This window comes from Homalodisca vitripennis, chromosome 2 (assembly GCF_021130785.1).
Source record: "Homalodisca vitripennis isolate AUS2020 chromosome 2, UT_GWSS_2.1, whole genome shotgun sequence".
Classification (NCBI taxonomy): Eukaryota; Metazoa; Arthropoda; class Insecta; order Hemiptera; family Cicadellidae; genus Homalodisca; species Homalodisca vitripennis.
Window position 1 is genome coordinate 207293272 of NC_060208.1, and position 22545 is coordinate 207315816.

The window sequence follows — 22545 nt, forward strand, 5'->3', positions numbered from 1 at the left end:
ATTCAAGGCCAGACCACGCGAGCACTTATAAAGGTTAACTTTAACTATGGCACTAGTAGTAACATAGTTATATAACCTAATATAAATCTACTTATGTTGTATAGTAACAAGTAGTAGATAGGGAAAGAGTGGGTTCAAGATAGGCCCACCTAAAAAATATTTACTGTAATAGTTTAGTGCAAAGGAAAAGAAAGATTTTCTCTGTTTTGTGATACTATAGGTGACTTGGGAGTACATCACAGTTTTGAAAACTTAAGAGCCAAATATTGCATTCTTTAAGCATTCTAGGCTAATGACACTTCTACAAAAAAATCAAGTAGAGTACAATAAGTAAACCCGATTTTTATATTGATTATTATAATCATCTATACATACATATTCATACATTGCATACTAGTCTATCAATCATATAAACATAATATATATAGTCATAATTACAATCATGTGAAATTAAAATAATTAATATGTGCATTGGTCAGCTGGTATGCCACTTCCTAAACTTCGTTTCACGGTCCACCACAAGCGTCCGACTTTCCAAGAAATGTTTAAAGTTGATACAAGTTAGTTATTGTTCAAAAATCAGTATCAGTATAAAAATCCTTATATCAATACTTATAAAAAGTAGGGTAGGGTACGATAAGCGGACACGGTTTTTTATATCGAAATTGGCAAACGATATTACTTAATCATAACCATTGATATAATCAATCGATACTAATTAATTATTTTAAACAATTAACTTAAATAATCTATATCAACAGCTGTAAACACATTCAAATAATACACGTAGGGTAATATTTTAATTTTACATAAGTAACATTTGATTATTAAAAATGGCAGTCAATTTTAGTAAACTACACGACATTACTTCGGTCCACCACAAGCGTCCGACTTTCCAAGAAATGTTTAAAGTTGATACAAGTTAGTTATTGTTCAAAAATCAGTATCAGTATAAAAATCCTTATATCAATACTTATAAAAAGTAGGGTAGGGTACGATAAGCGGACACGGTTTTTTATATCGAAATTGGCAAACGATATTACTTAATCATAACCATTGATATAATCAATCGATACTAATTAATTATTTTAAACAATTAACTTAAATAATCTATATCAACAGCTGTAAACACATTCAAATAATACACGTAGGGTAATATTTTAATTTTACATAAGTAACATTTGATTATTAAAAATGGCAGTCAATTTTAGTAAACTACACGACATTACTTTGAAAGATGATAAGAAATGTTTTTCGTGGCTTCAACATGTAGGACTCGTATCAAAAAACCTATTATGTGAAATTTGTGGGAAAGAAACAAATCTAACTGTGAGAGGAGCAAATATGGTCGTCTTCAGTTTTCCTAATTTCGGTTATAATAATTTGTTTGATCACCGTTAATATTAAATTCACATTTTAATTTAAAACATATGTTTGTTATTGCGGACTATAGATACTATACCGGGTAGGGTACGATAAGCGGACCCGGTTTTTTATATCGAAGAATGTAATCATTGATACCTAATATTCGCATCTCAAATCCTAGACTATCAATCGATATAAAGTATCTATAATTCTCAATAACAATCATATGTGTTAAATTAAAATATGGACCTAATATGTACAGTGATCAAACAAATTATTATAACCAAACCTAGGAAAACTGAAGACGGCCATATTTGCTCCTCTCACAGTTACAGTTGTTTCTTTCCCACAAATTTCACATAATGGGGTTTTCTGCACGAGTCCTACATGTTGAAGTCATGAAAAACATGTCTTATCATTTTTCAAAGCAATGTCGTGTAGTTTTCTAAAATAGACTGTCATTTTTAATAATCAAATGTTACTTAGGTACTTAAAATTGAAATATTACCTTACTTGTATTATTTTATAGTGTTTACAGCTGCTGATATAGATTATTTAAGTTAATTGATCAAAATAATTAATCAGTATCTATTGATTGTATCGATGGTTATGATTAAGTAATATCGTTTGCCAATTTCGATATAAAAAACCGGGTCCGCTTATCGTACCCTACCCAGTCTAGGATTTGAGATGTGAATATTAGGTATCGATGATTACATTCTTCGATATAAAAAACCGGGTCAGCTTAACGTACCCTACCCAAGTAATATTGATATAAAAATCCGGTTCCACTCATTCTTTGTTTTCTTTTATTTACTCTGTCCATTCAAACATGAATTGGAGTGCCTATTGACACATCTCCTCAAGAGGAGATAAGAAGGATACAAGTTGGTATTGATATCTGCTCCTCAATTTTTCTGATTTTATTGAGGTCTTTGTGCTGAAAGTGGTTTGAAAGTGGTACCTAAATGATCAGTTTTTAATGGTGAAGTGATATTATATGATAGTCTAAGGTTTGGCCAAATAATTTGTGATTAAAATATCTTTTAGATTTTATGTAGAATTATACTACCAGTTACATAAAACAGGCTTTCAGATAAGAAGCCTGCTCAGGAGCTAACCTTTGGACTGTAGATAACTTCGGTACACCTGAAAAGCTATCTGCTTTCTGCACTACAACAACTGGTTTTAAACTTGTTTTAAACTTGTATCTATTACTTGCATAGCTGTTTGTTGATTGCACGTTTTCCTGTTCTGCTGGGAACATTGGTCAGCTGTTTTTACTTATTGTCAGTGGACTCACTATCGTCTGCTGTGTTTACAAAACAACTAATTTGAAATTGAGCATATTTTGTGCAATGAAAATTAAATAGTGAAATTTGTTATTTGTACCCTATATTTGTGGGTGTCTGTACCTTTTATTTACAATAGTACAGAATATAATTAATTATTCTAGAATATGTACAAAGTTGGTCATTGTGTCTTTGCCCAAGTACGTGGCCACCAGGCCTGGCCTGCTATCATTAACGAAATTGTGATCAAAGGGAAAGTCACTTGGTATAAATTAAACTTTTTTGGGACAAAAAAAGAAAAAGGAGAATGTACAAAAAACTCAATTTTCCCCTTTAAAGAAAACAAAGACAAATTCTGTACTGGAAAAAATTTGGAAAATAAAGAGTTCCAAATTGCTGTAAAAGAAGCTGAAAGTAAAATTAATACAAATAAACATGGAAATAGTAGTTGCAGTTTCCCTCTGAATACTGTCTCAGCATGTTCAACTCCTAAAACTCCAACCCAGAATAAAACTGATGTGAAACTCTTCTTATTGCAATTCTTCTGTATCAGATAAGACCGTCAATACTTCATTTGAACTAGACCCAAAATATCAACTTGATGCAATAACTCAGAATTGCATTGATCTAGAAAAAATTAGAATCGATTATGAAGAGAGGATAAATAAATTAGTGGATATAAGTAATAAATTGACAAGTGATAATAAAACTTTGATAAGAGATAACAGTAAGTTAGCTGAAAAGTTAAGAGTTTTAAAAATAGAAAACCCTGTCAAGAGCTTACCTCCACAAGATTTTCAAACTCAGATTATCTTGCAACAATTGAAAAATGAAAAGTTACTAAACGAGAATTTAAAAACGGCTATGACTATTCTACAGGAAGATAATGATATTTTACAAACTAAAATTAAAAAAAATGACCATTTTGTCTACTCAGTGTATCAGGTGTTTTCCTCCAATGCAGCCTTCAAAATCAGGTTTAGGTAAACAAATTTCTGACGAGACTTTGGTATGGACTCAAGTCAAATCATCTCAAAGAGTTAACATAACCACCGGAATACCTGAACAAGCTGGCCTTCCATGTACAAACCGCTTTGCTTGCCTAACAGTCCTGGATGAAGAAGTGGAAGAAGAAGTTAATATGAAAGAGGTGCAATCTAAAATTATGATTTGCGGTGATAGCCATGGACGTGATATCGCTTATCACCTCAACAAGAAACAAATGAAGAATAACGCATTTGGTTTTATCCGTCCTGGCGGCTGAACCAAAAACATTTTAAATTCCAAAAACATTGACTCAGAAAAACTGGACAAAAATGATGTTATGGTGCTTATATGTGGGGCTAATGATGTTGCTAAGAATGAATCTTGTGAGGCACTGGATGGTATCAAGACTACATTAACCAAACTTTCTCACACTAAATTTGTTTTGGTAGATATTCCTAATAGACACGATCTTGCTAATTGGTCTTGTGTTAATGTAGAGACAAGAAAAACCAATGCTGCTCTTAAAGAAATGAGCCTATTTACACCCAAATGTCAGCTTAGTGGAAGTGAGTAAAGCTGAGAGGCACTTGCATACACGGCACGGTCAACATCTGAACCTTATGGGTAAAATGTGGCTGGCTGAATGTATTGCTGAAGCGATTGACAACCTGGCGGACTCAGAACATCTTGTAGATACTTCTCAGCCACCACCACCTGGTACCAGTTGGGATGAATCTTTGGTTGACGACAGCGAGAAGCCTACCAGGAAAAGTCCTCAGCAGGGATCGGTTGTGTTGATGGTGAAGCCTTCTGAGATAAACCCTAAACAGGGATTGGTGACGTTAAGAGGAACGACATCGGGAAACATAGAAGGAACTGCCTCTATCCACCATCCATAGCCAGTAAGCCTCTACCTAGTCATTACTCTGTCAATTGTAATAAACTATCACTTTGTCATATAAATATTCAATCTGTAAAAAATAAATTATATGCTTTGGAAGCCTATTTGAATAGTAATTACTTTGATATACTGTGTCTTAATGAACACTGGTGTGCTCACGAGGAACTCGACCTTTATGTGCCAAGTGGTTTCTTATTAGCAATTGGTTATTGTAGGAAATTGTTTTCTCATGGTGGTGTGTCTATTTACATAAATAAAAATGCTAAGTTCAATTTTGAAATAATTGATATTAGTAGATTTTGTGAAGAAAAACAATTTGAGGTGTCTGCAATCAAATTTTCTAAGTTAAATTTAGTTTTACTATCAATTTACCGGACCCCTGACTCTTCAATAGATGTTTTCACTGATAAAATGTCTCAGGTGTTGGATAGTATCTCTGGTTTGTCTAAAATGGTGAATTGCAAGATAATAATTTCTAGTGATCTGAATCTTGATCCTAGACACTCTGACCGTAAGACTGTCAATTTTTTAAACATGCTTAGGTCATATGACTGTTACTGTTTAAATTTAGAGCCAACTAGATTTAGCTCTTGTATAGATAATTTTATCTCTAATATTGGAAATAATGCAGTAGTTTGTCAGGTTGATCACCACCATTTGTCTGACCACTCTGGTTCTTATTTTAAATGTTGACTTAAACAAATTGTCTTTAATTTACTGACCTTCCAAATTTTACTGATGCTACCACATCAGATATTAGCTATACTTATAGGGTGCTCAATGAAAAAGCTGTATCTGCCCTATTTAATGGTCTGGGTAGTTCTGATTGGGAAACATTTTTCTCATACTGTAAGAATACAAATGAAGCATTTGAAACTTTTTATTAACGATTTAGTGGTTAGGTTTAATAACTGTTGTCCTTTAAGGAAAAAAAATTGTTAAAAATAAGGAAAAAAACCCTCAGTTAGCCCAAAAAAAACTGGTTACACTCCGTACTTAGGAAAAATTAAATCTTTTCTTGTAATATGTCATGAAAAAATACAAAGCTAGACCATGTTCTAAATATAAGGAATATTATTCTAGGCTAAAAAAATTGTACAGATCAGAAATAGTAAAAGCCAAGAAACAATCTAAATGCAGATTTCATTCTGAAATCTCAAAATAAATGTAAAGCAGCCTGGAAGATAATCAATAAGGAAACTGGTCGTTTTAATTAAACAACAAAGCACTCCAAAATTTACCCATTAGTGCTACTGAGTTTAACAATTATTTTGTTAATGTTGGTAATAACAACCAACAAGGTTTTCCTATTGATAAAATTGCAACCCCACTTGAAATTTTACAGTCTGTTAAACCTGTAAAAGGATCCTAAACTGTTTTTTTAAGTTTAACTTTGTAGATTGTGTTACTGTGAATAAATGTATAAGTAGTCCTAAGTAATTCAAAGGCTAGAAGGCAGAAGATGTTTATGGGCTTTCAAATTATGTTCTCAAGAAGTTAGGTTTAGTTTTGCTCATTCCTTTAACGATTCTAATCAACTGGAGGTTTTTCAGAGGGAGTTTTTCCCCAACTGTTTAAAGGTAAACAGTCTGTAAGTCCCATTTTCAAAAAAAAGGTGATAGGCTCAGTTGTAAATAATTACCGTCCGATTGCTCTTGTAGCCAGTAATATCCAAGCTGATAGAGTCCATTGTTAAGGATTCAGTTAGAAACCTACTTTGAAAACAAACCATTTTCTTACTTCTGCTCAGTTTGGATTTAGAAGAGGATTATCTACCATTAAGGCGGTTAGAAAATCTGGTTTTCAATGTTATGGAGGGTTTTGAACACAACGAAGAAACTAGAACATTACTTTTAGACCTTAGTAAAGCTTTTGACCTTGTTCCACATAAAGAACTTCTAGAAAAGCTTAATTTCTATGGCTTGGAGAATGTTGAATTATCTTTTATGAAATCTTATTTGGTATACAGGTCACAATTTGTAAAACTTGGTAGACCAAAGATCGGACCTGAGGATGGTGACGAGGGGGGTTTCCACAGGGCTCTGTCCTTGGTCCCTTTCTTTTCATAATTTTTGTAAATGACTTACCTAATTTTCTTCCAGAAAAAGTGCCTTCTTTTATGCTGATGACACCACACTTTATACATCTAGTCCTGATCGAGAAACGTAATGAATTGGTCATTGATTACATGAAGGAGCGTTTGTGATCTTTGGTTTTTCATCCAATAAGCTTATCTTAAATAATGATAAAACTGAAGAAATCATCTTTAGTTTAAGTAAATTCTACTCATCATAAGACAGTTAAACTTCTTGGAATTAATTTGGATTCTAAATTGATGTGGGACATTCATACAAAGCATTTATTGTACTTGGCCTTTCTAGAGTTTTATTTCTGATCCGTAAATTAAAAATGTTGTACTCATTTAGATTTAGTGACCCAAGCTTATTATGCATTTTTTCATTCACGTTTACTTTATGGTATTACTCTTTGGGGTAATTCCAGTGGAGCTCAAGAAGTTTTCATGTGGCAAAAAAAAGTGGTCAGGTGTATAAAAGGTCTGGGGGATAGAGATTCATGTCGAACTATATTTCCTGAGCTTAAAATACTCACATTACCTAGTCTATTTATCTTCTTTACAGTCTCACCCATGTCAAGGAAAACTTAAATAGTTTTGTTTCAAGAGGTTCAATCCACTATTACAATACCAGAGGTCAAGATCTATTGGATGTAAGATATGCTAGACTGAGTAAAACCCAAAAGTCTTTTAGCTTTTATTTGTATAAAACTTTTTAATAAATTGCCCTTGAACATTAGAAATCTTCCAATTAACGCTTTTAAAACAAAAATTAAAAATTTGGCTGATTAGTCAAGTATTTTATAGTGTAGCCTGAATTTGAAAATGGGAATTTCTATTCTATAAAATTTTAATCCAAGATATTATGTAAATATGTGTTTTTTACTTGAATCTTTGTATTTATTTGTGTGTTTAATTTATTTATAGGTTTTATTCATTTATATGTTTTTAACTTATTACACTTATTGTTATACATTTTAAATGCAAGATTTACCTTATCTTATTCACTTTTGTTTGACTATAGATGTATTTTATTTGACCCGAAAAATTGGCTGATTAGTCAAGTATTTTATAGTGCAGCTGAATTTGAAAATGGGAATTTCTATTCCATAAAATTGTAATCCAAGATATTATGTAAATATGTGTTTTTTTACTTGAATCTTTGTATTTATTTGTGTGTTTAATTTATTTATAGGTTTTATTCATTTATATGTTTTTAACTTATTACACGTATTGTTATACATTTTAAATGTAGATTTACCATATCTTTATTCACTTTTGTTGACTACAAATCTATTCTATTTGACCTATATAATTTGACATGTAACCTTTAATATCTAAGATTACACTAAGGCTGTGTACATTTGACTATGTCTATTGCAACTACTGTTGATTAAGGACAATAAACATATTTCATTTTCATTTCATTTCATTGGAATCTCCACTTTCCCTTTAGTTACCAATAAACATTTTAATAAAAAGTTGTGTTATTAATGATTGAACTTGCCCACCATGTGTCGAAATACAAACAGATTAAGAAGGAAATCTTGATATGTAAGTTTGCCACACACCAGATTTAGGGTAAAATTTGATTCAATTAGTTAGGCCTAACCTATATACCATTTTCAAAATGGTTTTTATTACAAAATTTACAGATCATTTTTCATATCCATAATTTTTATTTGGCATAACACACTAAGATATTTTCAATGAAATCCAAAGAAACAAACAAAATTAATTAATTAAATAAAAGTTTAAAAACAAACAGGTTATAAACTGAGCCTATTTTACCTATAATAATATCTACAGAGTTTTTAATGACTTACATACAATACTGGTAGTAAAAGTGAATAAATTTCAAAAGTTTTACACAAAATTAAATTAAATACTATTATTTTTCAAAGGTATAACATTTCACTAGAGAAATCAAGTGAGGTTATGTTTTAATGGTTATTTTCATATTTTAGTTCCAGGCTTTCGGTATATACTATACTGCCTCGCCTCTATTGTGATTGCTTTGTGGTTTCTTTTTGTTTTTTTTGATGCCAATGGCGGAGCCATATATTTTACGTAATATTAATTTCTTACTTGATGTGGAGACACAGACAACACTACAATATTCTAAGTGAGGGCAAACCAGAGAACGGTACAAGATTTTCAGCTTGAAAAGGGTTTTAGATACTACTACCCATATTAGCGCTACTGCAGGCGTAAAACACTACAAAACCCCATTGGGTTGGGTTTGGGTTTGGTTTGTTGGGTTAGCAGAAGTAAAGGTAACTAGAAGACTCTTCATTTATCTATGTCTATGTGAGGATATTGCCACCTAGAGAATAATAAACAGCAAAAAAAAAAAAACAAACTGAAGTTGTAACACGTCTTGAACTGAAGACACTTACCAAATATTTTATGAAAAAACCAAATCCAGAATAATTGTTGGTTTACAATTTTTTAACTTGTGTCATCTCTAAAACTTTGCTTTAGCCAAGTACAGACCGATTAGACGTAGAAATAATAGAGTACTGGTGCTCCTCGATCTCTTCTTAGAATTCCTGATACATAAGTTAAACATACCTATTAATAGGGATATTTACACGCGACATAATAGCAAGTTATTACCTGGTTCAAGATTTACAAGGAACAATTCACTCTCAAAGAAAGAAGATGTTGACTTCAACTTATAGGTGTACAGACCCTTAGATAACAGCCATTATTATTCCTCTGCAAATTTTTTTTTCTGAGATCTGTTAAGACATAATATTATATGCAGAGTTTTGTCTCTCTTTTAAGCCTCAGCGTTAGCTATGCTGGCTTCGATGTTACACTGTTTTTACTAGCATATTTACACTAATTATTGTGTCTATACATGATGGGACCTCCCCGGAATTTTAATCCCCACCCCCCCCCCCCCCCACCCCCCCCCCCCCCCACCCCCCCCCCCCCCCACCCCCCCCCCCCCCCACCCCCCCCCCCCCCCACCCCCCCCCCCCCCAATTAAATTGTGTTTCATATTATTGTATAAATAATAAAAGTCTACACAACTAATCACCATAAAAATATACATGTGTTGAAATAGTTAGGCTACATGTGTTAATATGTCACTTGTTTGAATCTCTTATGGGTGTATTGAGTTTGTTTACTTATTGATTTGTTCTGCTATTTTCTCATTGCCACCATGGCTACACAAAATACAAATGTAGAAAAAATATATTCGCCAACGATCATCCAAGTCCCATGGAGTGTCATGCATCATCATTGAACTCAGTGTTCGCTATAAAGAAATAAAGTTTCATGCACAATTCCAAGTTTAGGAATCAGTTTGTTTTCGAGATATCGTGCGGACAAACAGATAGAAAGACAGACAGAAACGAAATGTTTATCCAGCCCCTCGAGTGATAGGCTTCGCAAACGCTCAGCCAATAAACGTCGCCACTCGTAAATTTTGTATACATTAATGTTTCTGCTTGGATGATCATCGATAAATAATTTTAATATATTTGGGTTTGTTCCACGCAATTATAATCGTTTGCTGAAAAAATAAAACAGGTGTAAACAGAATTCGAGGAAGCTCAGATCATTGTAGTTTGGAAAATATTTGAGGAAATAAGGAGAACAGACGACCAATAATAATTTTCACATTATTATCAGATGACATATGTGTACATAAAGGGAGTGGTGGGAATAGACGTAGTCAACAAAAAACGAGCTCGATCAGCTGAGTGTCGTCAGACAGACAGGATCAGATGACCTGGTCGCGTCAGGCAGTGGCAGCAACTGACCTTGCCCGTGACCTTGAATAAATGGAGTAGAAACCAGATGATCGTTTTGCTGGAAACTGCGCTGCGTGATAGGTTAGTTCTCCAGTTGTTTGTGTTTGTTTACTAGCCTACAGCGCTAATCTTTTCAGTCATCATGGCTGAATGAAATAAGCACGCTAAGCCAATTTAGCATTCTTCCAAAACCTCGTTAAACCGCACCCATTGGTTTTTTTTTTTTATATTATGCACTTGATAACTAATTTCATATATTTTTTTTTTAATATTTCTTCTCTTACTAAAAAAATTTTACATGACAATAAATCTTTCATTCTTTACGTTGGCAATCCACGTTTTGACTTCTCTTCGTGGGTATTTGATCATATTGTGAACACAACCAAGAGTATAAAGATTTCGAATTTACAAAAAACACGCTTTGTATAGATTTATTATTCACAATTAATGTCTTGAATAGGGTCGTTAGTGATCCTTAAGGAACCAAAATGACTAGATTGCAATTATCCAATTAGATTGCAAGGGCGAGCCTCTAATCAATGGCGATGAGAATTGTGTTGATTGAGATATTTCATACGTTATCGACTAATTGGACTTGGTTCCATCCTGGGGTTTCAAGAGTCTGCCCATACAGCAAAGAAAGCGGTAATTGTTTACTTAACTGTCCATATTTTAGAGTGTTATAGCCCATCGCTTCTATCACAAGCACTTCGTAAGTTCAACCCTGTGATAAGTTCGAAGAGATAAATGCAAAATATTCAAGAACTACTGCGGCTTCAAAGGTATTCTTATTCACCAGGGATATTACCATCACAAATTTCTTAATTATACATTCACTTAACCAAGCACAAACTTGTGGTAAAGAAGATTAAAGGGAAATTAACAGAAAATGGTCAAGAGCTGCTGAAGCATCTAAGGGAATAACATTCGCCAGGGATTTTCCTTGGTGGCTGTGGAATATCTTTCGAAAAAACTCACTTTTTCCCTCAGTGAACATTTTAACTGTAACAACTACGTTTTTTCCAACACGGTGAACCGAATGGACGAAACACACGGGGTTGGATACCGCTGAGATCGTAGTAATGAATCCTCAATTTGCAAAATTTATTTATATGTTTAACTGTGGCACGTTTTAATAATGTATTGCTACGTCGCTGCCAGATAGAGTAATAATGAATTAAATTATATCATGAGGGTGGTCCTAATGGTTCCAATGTTCTATGGGAATTTTGCATACGAACTTAATAATTATTTAAAACTTTAAAATTGACTTCCCTTTTAACGTTGATGTCGACTCATAAGCGCCGGCGTCAGCATGGCTTGACATTGCTGCTGTAGTCGGAAAAGGTGAAGATTAGTAGACTAGAAGCCTAAAACATGAATGCTGGAAGCACTCGAGGTTGTACTCATAGTTAAAAATCAAACTCAGAGACTTGGAAAAAAACTCGCCTAAAACAAAATCTCAACGGTATTAGCCATTTATCGAGACAAGTTAAGATTCATAACAACGTGGTCTCGTCAGAAGGGCATTACCACACTATTATCCATATTAATCTATCAAATAAAATATCAACCAAGGTAAGTTACTTTACTATTTACAAATTTACTTTATATTACATTTACAATTAGATGTCTCGCATGAAAGGGCTAAATTATAACACAAAATATAAATTTTACTTACAGACAAAACAAACGAGATGTTGCTCGGCAGCTACAAAGTTCACGAGAGAAAAAAATTAAAACGTGTGCCAATTAATTATATATATATATATATATATATATATATATATATATATATATATATATATATATATACTAAATTTAATATTATACTAAATCATGGCGGATTAATTATTTATATATATATATAAATAATTAATCCGCCATGAATTTAGTTCCAGGAACATCGGATGTAACTTATATTAACCAGTAACTAGTAACAGGGTTGTGGAAACATGTATTTTATAAAATACAACTAAATAACGGTACAATGGACAAAAGACAAAACATAAGCAAAAATAATTGTGAGCAAAGGCCAAAAATTGGCTTCCTGATTTTCAATCTCAAAACCCACATATTAAGGTACAGCTCTAATACAACAAGAAAGAATGGAATTAAAAAGAAATATTATCCTACATCACAGTCAACACGATAAACTTGCGACCTCTCGTATGCCATTTTAGTAATTAGTATGAGTTCCACTCATAGAGGATTGACAGGTACTCATGAAATCCATTTAGAGTCAATGAAAATTATTCGCAGTCGAATAGTTTTACAGATGGTTGAGATAAATCTTAAAGTTGTCGCAGCTTTTGCCATGCATCCGACACACGATTGCGATGTGACATTTTGAATATAGCATAAAGGAACGTTGACACAAATCGATTTAGTTAAGCTTCCAAAAAGCGGCCAGCTAATTATTTTACGGAGATACCTCCGAAGTAACTCAGGTTGATCGAAAGTCGGCTGCAGAAAAATTTAGAATTTCAAGCAAAAAAAATATTTATATAAAATACAATATTATGTTGAAGAAAATGCTACAGCTTAGGGACAAGTTTGAATAAAAGAGCAATGCCATCCCGAAATGCTTTCCACTACTTAGTCCAAATATTATCAAAGTCTAGTTCCAGAGAAGAGAATGATGGATTTGGTAGATAGAACGCGGAAGAAGACTGTAGGGATTGTCAAGTTTTATACTTAAGGTAAATATAATTGCTTAAGAAATTTTTTATTAAAAACAAAAATTTATTTACATTTTATTTTGTTAAAATACAATTATCTTAAATAATAATTTAAATGCATGCCAATTTTTTCACCTATACCTATGCGATCCACTAATTTACACACCGAAATAGTTTACATTTTTATTTTCAGCCATCTTATTTAAGCCTGGTTATAAAATTGCCAAAAATGTTTAAATCTAAGCCATAATTACCTTTGGACTAATCAAAGAATGTTTTTTTTTACTTTTTCTGGTCTCAGGATCTTAAGAGGCTACGACTTTGAATTATTTATTACCCAAACCAAGCACTGATGACATAAACTTAATACCTCACAGAAGGTCATTTCGAATCTACCATACCCTCAAACAAACAATTCTTATAAACCTCTGTACCTAATTAGCACAAGTAGCTAGTGTGCCAGACACAGATAGCTAGAACCATCGTGAATAGACAACCGCAGCAGCAGAATAACGATACTAGGACTGGCACTCCACTTAGGCGGCGTTAGTGTGCCTGACACAGATAGCTCGAACCATCGTGAATAGACAACCGCAGCAGAATAACGATACTAGGACTGGCACTCCACTTAGGCGGCGTTAGTGTGCCTGACACAGATAGCTCGAACCATCGTGAATAGACAACCGCAGCAGAATAACGATACTAGGGACATGGCACTCCACTTAGGCGGCGTTAGTGTGCCTGACACAGATTAGCTCGAACCATCGTGAATAGACAACCGCAGCAGAAATAACGATACTAGGACTGGCACTCCACTTAGGCGGCGTTAGTGTGCCTGACACAGATAGCTCGAACCATCGTGAATAGACAACCGCAGCAGAATAACGATATTTAGGACATGGCACTCCACTTATGCGGCGTTAGTGTGCCAGACACAAATAGCTCGAACCATCGTGAATAGACAACCGATAGCAGAATAACGATACTAGGACTGGCACTCCACTTATGCGGCGTTAGTGTGCCAGACAAAAATAGCTCGAACCATCGTGAATAGACAACCGCAGCAGAATAACGATATTAGGTACTGGCACTCCACTTAGGCGGCGTTAGTGTGCCAGACACAAATAGCTCGAACCATCGTGACAATAGACAACCGCAGCAGAATAACGATACTGGGACTGGCACTCCACTTATGCGGCGTTAGTGTGCCAGACACAAATAGCTCGAACCATCGTGAATAGACAACCGCAGCAGAATAACGATACTAGGACATGGCACTCCACTTATGCGGGCGTTAGTGTGCCCAGACACAAATAGCTTGAACCATCGTGAATAGACAACCGCAGCAGAATAACGATATTAGGACTGGCACTCCACTTAGGCGGCGTTAGTGTGCCAGACACAAATAGCTCGAACCATCGTGGATAGACAAACTGTAGTAGAATAAACGATACTAGGACTGGCACTCGACTTAGGCGACGTTAGTGTGCCAGACACAGATAACTAGAATTATTTGCAATAGAAAACCGATAGAAGAGTAACGATGCTGGTACATGGTACATTTCTTTGTGCCAGTTACTTCATTCTACTTTGTCGAACGAAACTCATTAAAGTTCAAACCCTTAGTTTTCACACACTCATCACCATTCACCTTTCACCTTTCACCGGTAAAAATGCCTAACCGATGGTAGTAGTAGAAATTCTTTGGCAGTTCTTGTAAAATCGTAGGAATAAGAACTAAAGGAACATGAATGACGTAACGTAATAGGAGTGAATGTGGGCGAGAAGCAGTCTATAGAGAGTGCAAAATTCCCCGAGAAAATATCTCCAGATTGTTCCCTTCATCTAATGCACTGAGACTAATAAAATTAAAACTTAAACGAGCACTCTGATTATACCACCCTTCCGTAACAACCTTCTGTGTCAACTCTATGTTACTTTCAATCACTAGGTAAACAGAGTCTATAAGCTGGTTTGATATAGCTACAAGTCCCCATAAACATTAGAGGGGACTCATGTTTGGTCGAGGCTGATCCAGATTGTATGTGCATGAACAAAAGCCAAGTATTTAATCTTTCAAAGCTTTGAATGCAAAGTACTGTGTGAGGTTATATGGTACGATATTATTTGCAGTATCATTGGGCCAATTATCTTCAATTAGGCATGTTTTTATCCTTAATACTCCTTAATGTCGGGATTGTTTTACATATTTTACCCAAAATAACCATATTTTAGTTTTTAACATATAAATGAAGACAGTATTTTAATCGACTAAAATTAAACATATTTACTATTTTGTATTTATTAAAATACTCAAAACTGACAAATGTCGTGTATTATCAGGAAATTTTAATTCCAAAAGAGCCAAGTTTACTGAATTAAGATCTATACCCAAAATAATGTATGCTATATTGATTTTTAAAAATAGAATATTCTCGAAATCTGGTATTTATTGTAATAAACGTATCACAAATTCTTGTCCAATACATATACAACCAAAAATTTATGATTTGCATTCTGATAAAAATAACCATTAATAATTTAACTGATATTGAGATTCACCTGTACCAAGGAAATGTGACTGTTGGGTGTTTACGAGATTGGATATTATAACTGATTTTCATTATACAGTTCTCTTCCATTGAGGAAATTCTTCAACCGAATGCTACTGAAAACTTTGATCTTTATTGAATCGTTAGTTCACCTTCTTTGAGGGATGAAAGGTGTTGCATACGAATTTATAGAATTTATTTTGAATTGTAAGAATTAATATTTTAATGAATATTATTTTAAGATTATATACCATTCAGGAACGAAAAAGATTAAACGTGAAATTTGAATCAACCTTTCAAAAATTACGACCATTTGGATAATGTTGACTGAACCAAGGTGGAAGTCATTATTTTGAATTTTCAAAAACAGCTGTAAACATTTATTTAGACAGCGAATATCAAACATGAAACGATCTCACAAAAATTAAAATTTACTTGAGATCCCTACTTCCGAGTTTTATTGATAGCTTCGACTGTACTTCGAAACAATATTGTAATCGTTTTACTCATCAGAAATATTACAAAAAAAGGTGCAACTTTTATTATGATTAAAGTAATTTTCAATATTTGTCTTACAGACTATATCAGATAAAATAAACGTTCAGGTTTAAATGCTACTGATTTTGAAATCCGATGTTGTAACAATCCGCCAGGAGACGGTATTATACCGCATTCAATTCCGCAGTACACATGCTATTTCCAAGCTGTCGTGTTGAGTAATCAAACGATCCTCGGAATAAACACTGATCACCGACGACCGTGGGTTTAAAGACGCCCATCACAATTACTGCATGAATAAAACACCCGGCTTCACTTAAAGCACCATCACAATGACAATGGGGTTATGTCTTAATTGCGGCTAATCCCAGTGCGCGGTGGGCGTGACTTCCATAGAGGTATAAAGCGAGATCCGACACCTCAGGCCGCAGTCACGATCTGACCTATCAAGCAGATTCTATCGAGATGGCGCGAGTTTTACTTCTGTTGTCTTTGGTCGGCATGGTCGCCGTGGTGCTCGCCAAGCCCGAGGAAAAGTACACCACCAAGTACGACAACATTGACTTGGATCGCATCTTGGACAACGAACGTCTCATGGAGAAGGCCACGAAGTGCCTCATGGACGAGGGAGACTGCACCCCTGACATGGCGGAACTAAAGAGTGAGTACTTAGGCTATATAAGAGGGTGGATAAGACTGTTTATTAAGGGCCGTAACATAAATAAATTTGAGAAAATATATAGTACGAAAATATATTCCTGAAATTCACAAAATCCCATTATAGTTTACTTGATTCATATTATTAATATTTCTGTTAGAAGTGTAAGCAATTGACTTTAAAAAACTATAATATATCAATTCCCACAATTTAAAAAATAAATTCATTATTTTTTACTCATTTTTTCAAATCAAACAATCGGGAATATTTACATTATTTTTTACATTGCTAGTAAAAAAAGGCGTTAAAATCACACTCAGGCTTTTGTCGTAGAAGTGTATTGTAGCCTTATCAAAAGAATAATATTGGGCAAGTAACAAAAATTCATTGTCATCAACTAGTAAAAAAGGCGTTAAAATCACAAGCAGGCTATTGCTGTAGAAGTGTATTGTAGCTGTGTATAAGAATAATGTTGGGCAAGTAATAAAAATTTATTTTCATCAGCTAGTAAACGAGGGTGTTAAAACCATATTCAGACTATTGTCGTTAAAAGTGTATTGTAGCTGTGTAAAAGTTAATGTTGGGCAAGTAATAAAAAAATTTATTTTCATCAGCTAGTAACGAGGGTGTTAAAACCATATTCAGACTATTGTCGTAAAAGTGTATTGTAGCCGTGTAAAAAGTATAATGTTGGGCAAGTAATAAAAATTTATTTTCATCAGCTAGTAACGAGGGTGTTAAAACCATATTCAGACTATTGTCGTAAAAGTGTATTGTAGCTGTGTAAAAGTATAATGTTGGGCAAGTAATAAAAATTTATTTTCATCAGCTAGTAACGAGGGTGTTAAAACCATATTCAGACTATTGTCGTAAAAGTGTATTGTAGCTGTGTAAAAGAATAATGTTGGGCAGCTAATAAAAATTCACCTAATCAACTAGTAAAAAAAAGGCGTTAAAATCACATTCAGGTTATTATCGTAAAAATATATTGTAGCTCTGTAAAACGATTAAGGTTGGGCACCTAATACAAATCTGCAGTTTTAAGTCTTAAAAGTTCTAGAGAACTTTTACTTTTTTCAAGCTCCAGTGATCCAAAACATGTTTTATTTAATAGTCTTGAAATAATATTAAAATTAAAATGGTTGCATGGAAATATATAAAACACTGCGTGGTTTTCAGCCTAGAGAACATGTGCGTGTGCGTGTGTGTTTTTTACGTTGTTTTACTGATTGACAGGCATGTTTTCTTTTAAAATCATATGTAATAAATAAATTTAATAAATATTTAGGTTGCCTATGATCAGCACTGCAACATTTTTACCTCGCTGTAAGCATATTTTTGTCTTTGAGTTTATGTTAGTCTATGGTGTAACTTTGTTTCAAATTGTATGTTTGTCAAACATTTTATCATTTTATTTGGCACTGAAAAAAAAAACAATAACGCCATATGTTTAGTTTTATCGTTTAGTCCAAATTTAGCCTAATACGCAATAGGGTTTAAAATTGTTTACGATGATTTTGGTCTCCTCCTATATAGTCATACCATTGCTGTTTAAAATGAACAAAGATGTTAGTTTACTCCTAATTAAAAATCAAGTAGAAATTCAAAATTAACAAAACACATTTTCTTCATTTAATTCATGAGTAAAATTTATTTTATTTTTAGATTTAGCTATTATAAACTGTTTAAAATTTGAAGAATGCATTAGTAGTTCTTGCATACTTAGGTACGTTTACAACATAGAAATATTGCATTGCTTTATCATACAATTTGATCAAAAAATACCCTTTTTTAGAAATATAATGTTTTTAGAATTCACTTTTTTTAATTGGATGGCGACAGTGATTGAAAGATAACGATATCTTTATCGCCCGTTAAATAACTAGTATATTCTAACGTCGATTCCAACAAAATCCTCAATTTTCTTCCACCGATTTTCTCGTTTTTATCGTTAATAATTTATGCATTCAGGTATTTTTGCTTAAAAGAAACTCAAAGCATATTTCAATAGTATTGAATTAAAATCTCGCTAAATGACGTCACTATTTTCTTGATATTAATTTGGAAAAATTCTAAAAATATTTGCGAAAAATGGACGTTAAACATTTCTGTATACTTTAATGTATTGTGCTTTGGAAGTTTTTATAAATGTTTTTATTAGTTATGTACATTAAAGATCATAATTAAAAATTTTCTCTACATATTAAAATTGTTCTCTACATATTTAAAAGATAGCTAAATAAAAAATGAGTTTGATACAAAAAATACAGAGACATTTACAAGATGAGACAACCAAATTTTATATTAGATCTGTTATGTTAACTAAACAAGTAAAATTTTTCCATTCAAGCAAAACTAATTTTATTTCAAAAATAAAATTGGTAGAATGGCCATTTTAAATTTAAAAAAGGCTATTACATAGGGAAAAAGTTAGGTTACAATAGTTATATGGATAGCATATAGTAAAAATAAAAAATGCTTCTAGAATCATAATTTTAAGCTATTTGAAGTAAAATAGGTTTATCTTTCGCATCTTTCTACGCCATTGTTTCATAATAATTTTGAAGGTTTCAACTTAGTGAATTGAATAAAACTTGCAAGTACTTTGCACCGTCAAACGTTACGACAGGCAATATGTGTTCCTCAAGCATACGTTTAGCCAGGTACAAAGGTCACAATGTGGCCAATATCTACACTTTTACGTGAGCATTGGTTGAGAGTTTGCAGTAATGTCCTTGTGTTGCAGAAGCGCTGCCGGACGCTCTGCAGAACGAGTGTGCCAAGTGTTCCGATAAGCAGAAGGAGGGCGCTCGCAAGGTCCTCAAGTTCTTGATTGAGAAGAAGAAGAGCGTCTTCGAGACACTGGAGAAGAAGTACGATCCGGAGGGCGTCTACCGCAATAAGTACCAAGAACTCGCCGCCAAGGAGGGAGTGAAAGTTTGAAAAACCCAATCAAAGTCCAATCTATCCTCATTGTTAATGCTTATGTAAATATAGTATCGGTCATTTGAAGTTATCAGAACATTATTTTCATTTTATTCCTTTGCACTCTTCCTTGGTGTTGTGAATTCAATTTTGTCGAATTATACAGAGTGTGTCTAAAACCAAACGAAGAATGTTTCTTGTTTAAATTTTGCCTATGAAGATTAAAGGATTGTGTAGGAAACAGGATTTTTCCGTTTGGTGACACAAAATATCCTTTAGATTTATTACTGAACTAGCAGTTACCCGCGGCTTCGCATTTTCTGTTGAAAAACTGGACAATATATCTATGTAATCTTTTTCTATGACATAATAAACAGTCTAGAGATAATCCATAGTCGCTCAAAGCTATTCCAATCTCCCGATTGGAATTTAGATTTAAGTTTAAAGAACAGAGGTTTTGGGATCCTGAAGTCGTAAAGTGAAACAGTTTTTATAAGATTAGTATTTCCCTTCCACATTCCATGATAATTTATTGAAGTTCTTCGATGGCTTCAGTAACAATAAGAGTTAACCTTTTTATCCCAATGACGAAAGTGTATCGTACAACTAAAAAGTTGCTGCGGTCAATATGGGTCTGTTCTGGTCGTTTAAATTCATCCCCGGTGCTTTGGAATAATACGTCGCCCGCCATTATCTTTTTATTTTCATTAGCAATGTTAACAGATGTGTCAGAAAATTGTCGAATTATAGCTGTCAACAGCTGTTTAGTGCCAGTTTAATTTGAATTATGAAACGTTATTACGTTTCGCTATTATCATAACATTCGATTGTAAACAAACTAATTTTCCAATTTGAATTCGACTTTATTTCGTGAAATTAATGTGTTATGGGTTGTAAAAAGCACTCTAAATGTTAGTTCAGACCAAAATCTATACCTGTTCCAAATTTCAGCACAATCCGTATAGCAGTTTCAGCGTGATTTGAGGACAAACCTCCAAACATCCAAAAATGCAAACATTCAAATTTTCGCATTTATAATATTAGTGGGACTATTGTACGGAAAAATGTACGGGGAAAAATTACAAACTAACTCTTTTGTCAGAATTGCCAAGACTGCACCCATTGATATATGCAGGCCTCAAATGCATGTTGTTATAGAGATTTATAGCTACTTCAATCAGACGTTTATAACAGTGGCTACGCTGTTAGATCGCGGCAGCAAGAGGCACCCAACCTCCTACTTTTCTTCCCACCTTAGTAATTTACACCGGTAATTCCCAGCTGAAGAAGTTGCCCGTGGAGGGCACCATTTATCGCAATAATGTTACATTGTAGCCAACAGTGTAAAGTATCAGTGTTTTCATTTCAAGAGGTACAAGCCTGACGTTTAATCAATGTTTAAAAATTATCAAATTTAGTTTCAATTAGCATACTGCCTGTTTCAAGGGATAATTTCTTTTAGAACAATCTTTTGATTAATTATACTCGAAATCTAATCATTTAAATTAAGTTCAAAAAGCATTAAGCAATATCAAGAATTTAGATATGCCCCATTATTATTAAATCATATGTATAACAATGTTGTACGATACATTGAAAACAATAATTTATTTATTTTTACGCTAGAACGCACTATCTCCAAAAAGTTGAATTTTATTAATCATTTTATAAAACAAAAATATTTATTCTGATCTTAACAGCGCCTCTAGAACTAAGCAAGTAACTTTAAACCAATGGTAAATGTGTAAGTAAGTAACTTTAAAACAACGGTAAATGTGTAAGTAAGTAACTTTAAAGCAATGGTAAATGTGTAAGTAAGTTTAAACCAATGGTAAATGTGTAAGTAACTTTAAACCAATGGTAAATGTATAAAGTAAGTAACTTTAAACCAATGGTAAATGTGTTAAAAGTAACTTTAAACCAGTTGTAATGTGTAATTATACAGGACTATTACACCGTAACCCAGTGATAACGTCATTAATAAGAGGTGTAAAATAATTAAATAAAAACTAAAATACACTGTTTAGCTGCATTTAATACTGTTTTATTATACAGTGTAAAACCACTAATATTCGTAATACTTTGTCATCCTTAAAGTTGAAATCAACCCTTCATATTTATGAAAATGTCTTAGGGCTTTTGTTACACATTGATCTAAATTACTTCATTTCGACTAACACACGTATTTAGTTGGAGATAGTTCTTGGAAATTGTTCAGTTTCCAAAAAGAGTTGGTGGAATTAATGCATAAAGGAAGAAGTGACCAGGAATAATAATAAATTACCTCTCCCAAACTACAGACACGAGATTTTGCCTACACGTCATAAAGTAAGCGTTCAACGAGAATACATTGAGATGTGTGTTTATACATTGGGATGAATCGGCAGACATATATGATTGTAAGAAAGTTTTTTGTAGATGTGTCAGGCTCGATCAGAGAAGCACTTTCGGGGAAAAAATTCCAGGTAATTTATTCTAAAAGAAAACTGGTTTTTTATGACAGCGAGGAAGCCCCCCCCTGCAGTGCAGTTGACATAATAGCCTTGAAGATTTGTAACCAACTGGACAGCTGGTGTCAAGGACAATCAAGGTCAGATGACATCTATGTTGCACTAGAGACACAATGCTAGATCAAAACACCACATCCTACTTCTGTTGCAGAATAATCATTCACTCACGTTTGTATTAAAGATGTCACATTACTTCTATTACATTTTGTCGCATTCAGAAAGTTTCTTTCTGTAAACATCAGAACAAATATTGAATTATAAAATATATTACTTGCCTAACCCTTTATCTGATCTAGTTTTGTGTGGTTTTAATAATTACGGTAAGTTAATAA

General features: G+C 33.4%; 2 protein-coding genes across 2 annotated transcripts in view; one reads left to right on the forward strand and one right to left on the reverse strand.

Moving 5' to 3' along the window:
- Positions 1-8621, reverse strand: part of LOC124355333 (peptidylprolyl isomerase domain and WD repeat-containing protein 1-like) — a 29316-nt gene extending 20695 nt beyond the window's left edge. Inside the window, exon 1 of the mRNA XM_046806430.1 lies at positions 8446-8621. The gene's annotated coding sequence lies outside the window, so the exon portion shown is untranslated. The remainder of the gene's footprint in view (positions 1-8445) is intronic.
- Positions 8622-16506: 7885 nt separating this feature from the next.
- On the forward strand, positions 16507-19797 carry LOC124355335 (ejaculatory bulb-specific protein 3-like). The gene is made up of 2 exons (XM_046806433.1): positions 16507-16781; positions 19525-19797. Exons 1-2 carry the CDS (start codon positions 16586-16588, stop codon positions 19719-19721), a joined length of 393 nt encoding a protein of 130 aa, XP_046662389.1. The 5' UTR covers positions 16507-16585; the 3' UTR covers positions 19722-19797.
- Positions 19798-22545: the final 2748 nt, after the last annotated feature.

What these genes read in the sequence shown, in the direction of transcription:
- LOC124355335 (XM_046806433.1), top strand. Translation starts at nt 16,586, where the DNA reads ATGGCGCGAGTTTTACTTCTGTTGTCTTTGGTCGGCATGGTCGCCGTG. An exon ending in TGACATGGCGGAACTAAAGA is followed by an intron (nt 16,782 to 19,524) that starts GTGAGTACTTAG and finishes CTTGTGTTGCAG; the next exon opens with AAGCGCTGCCGGACGCTCTG.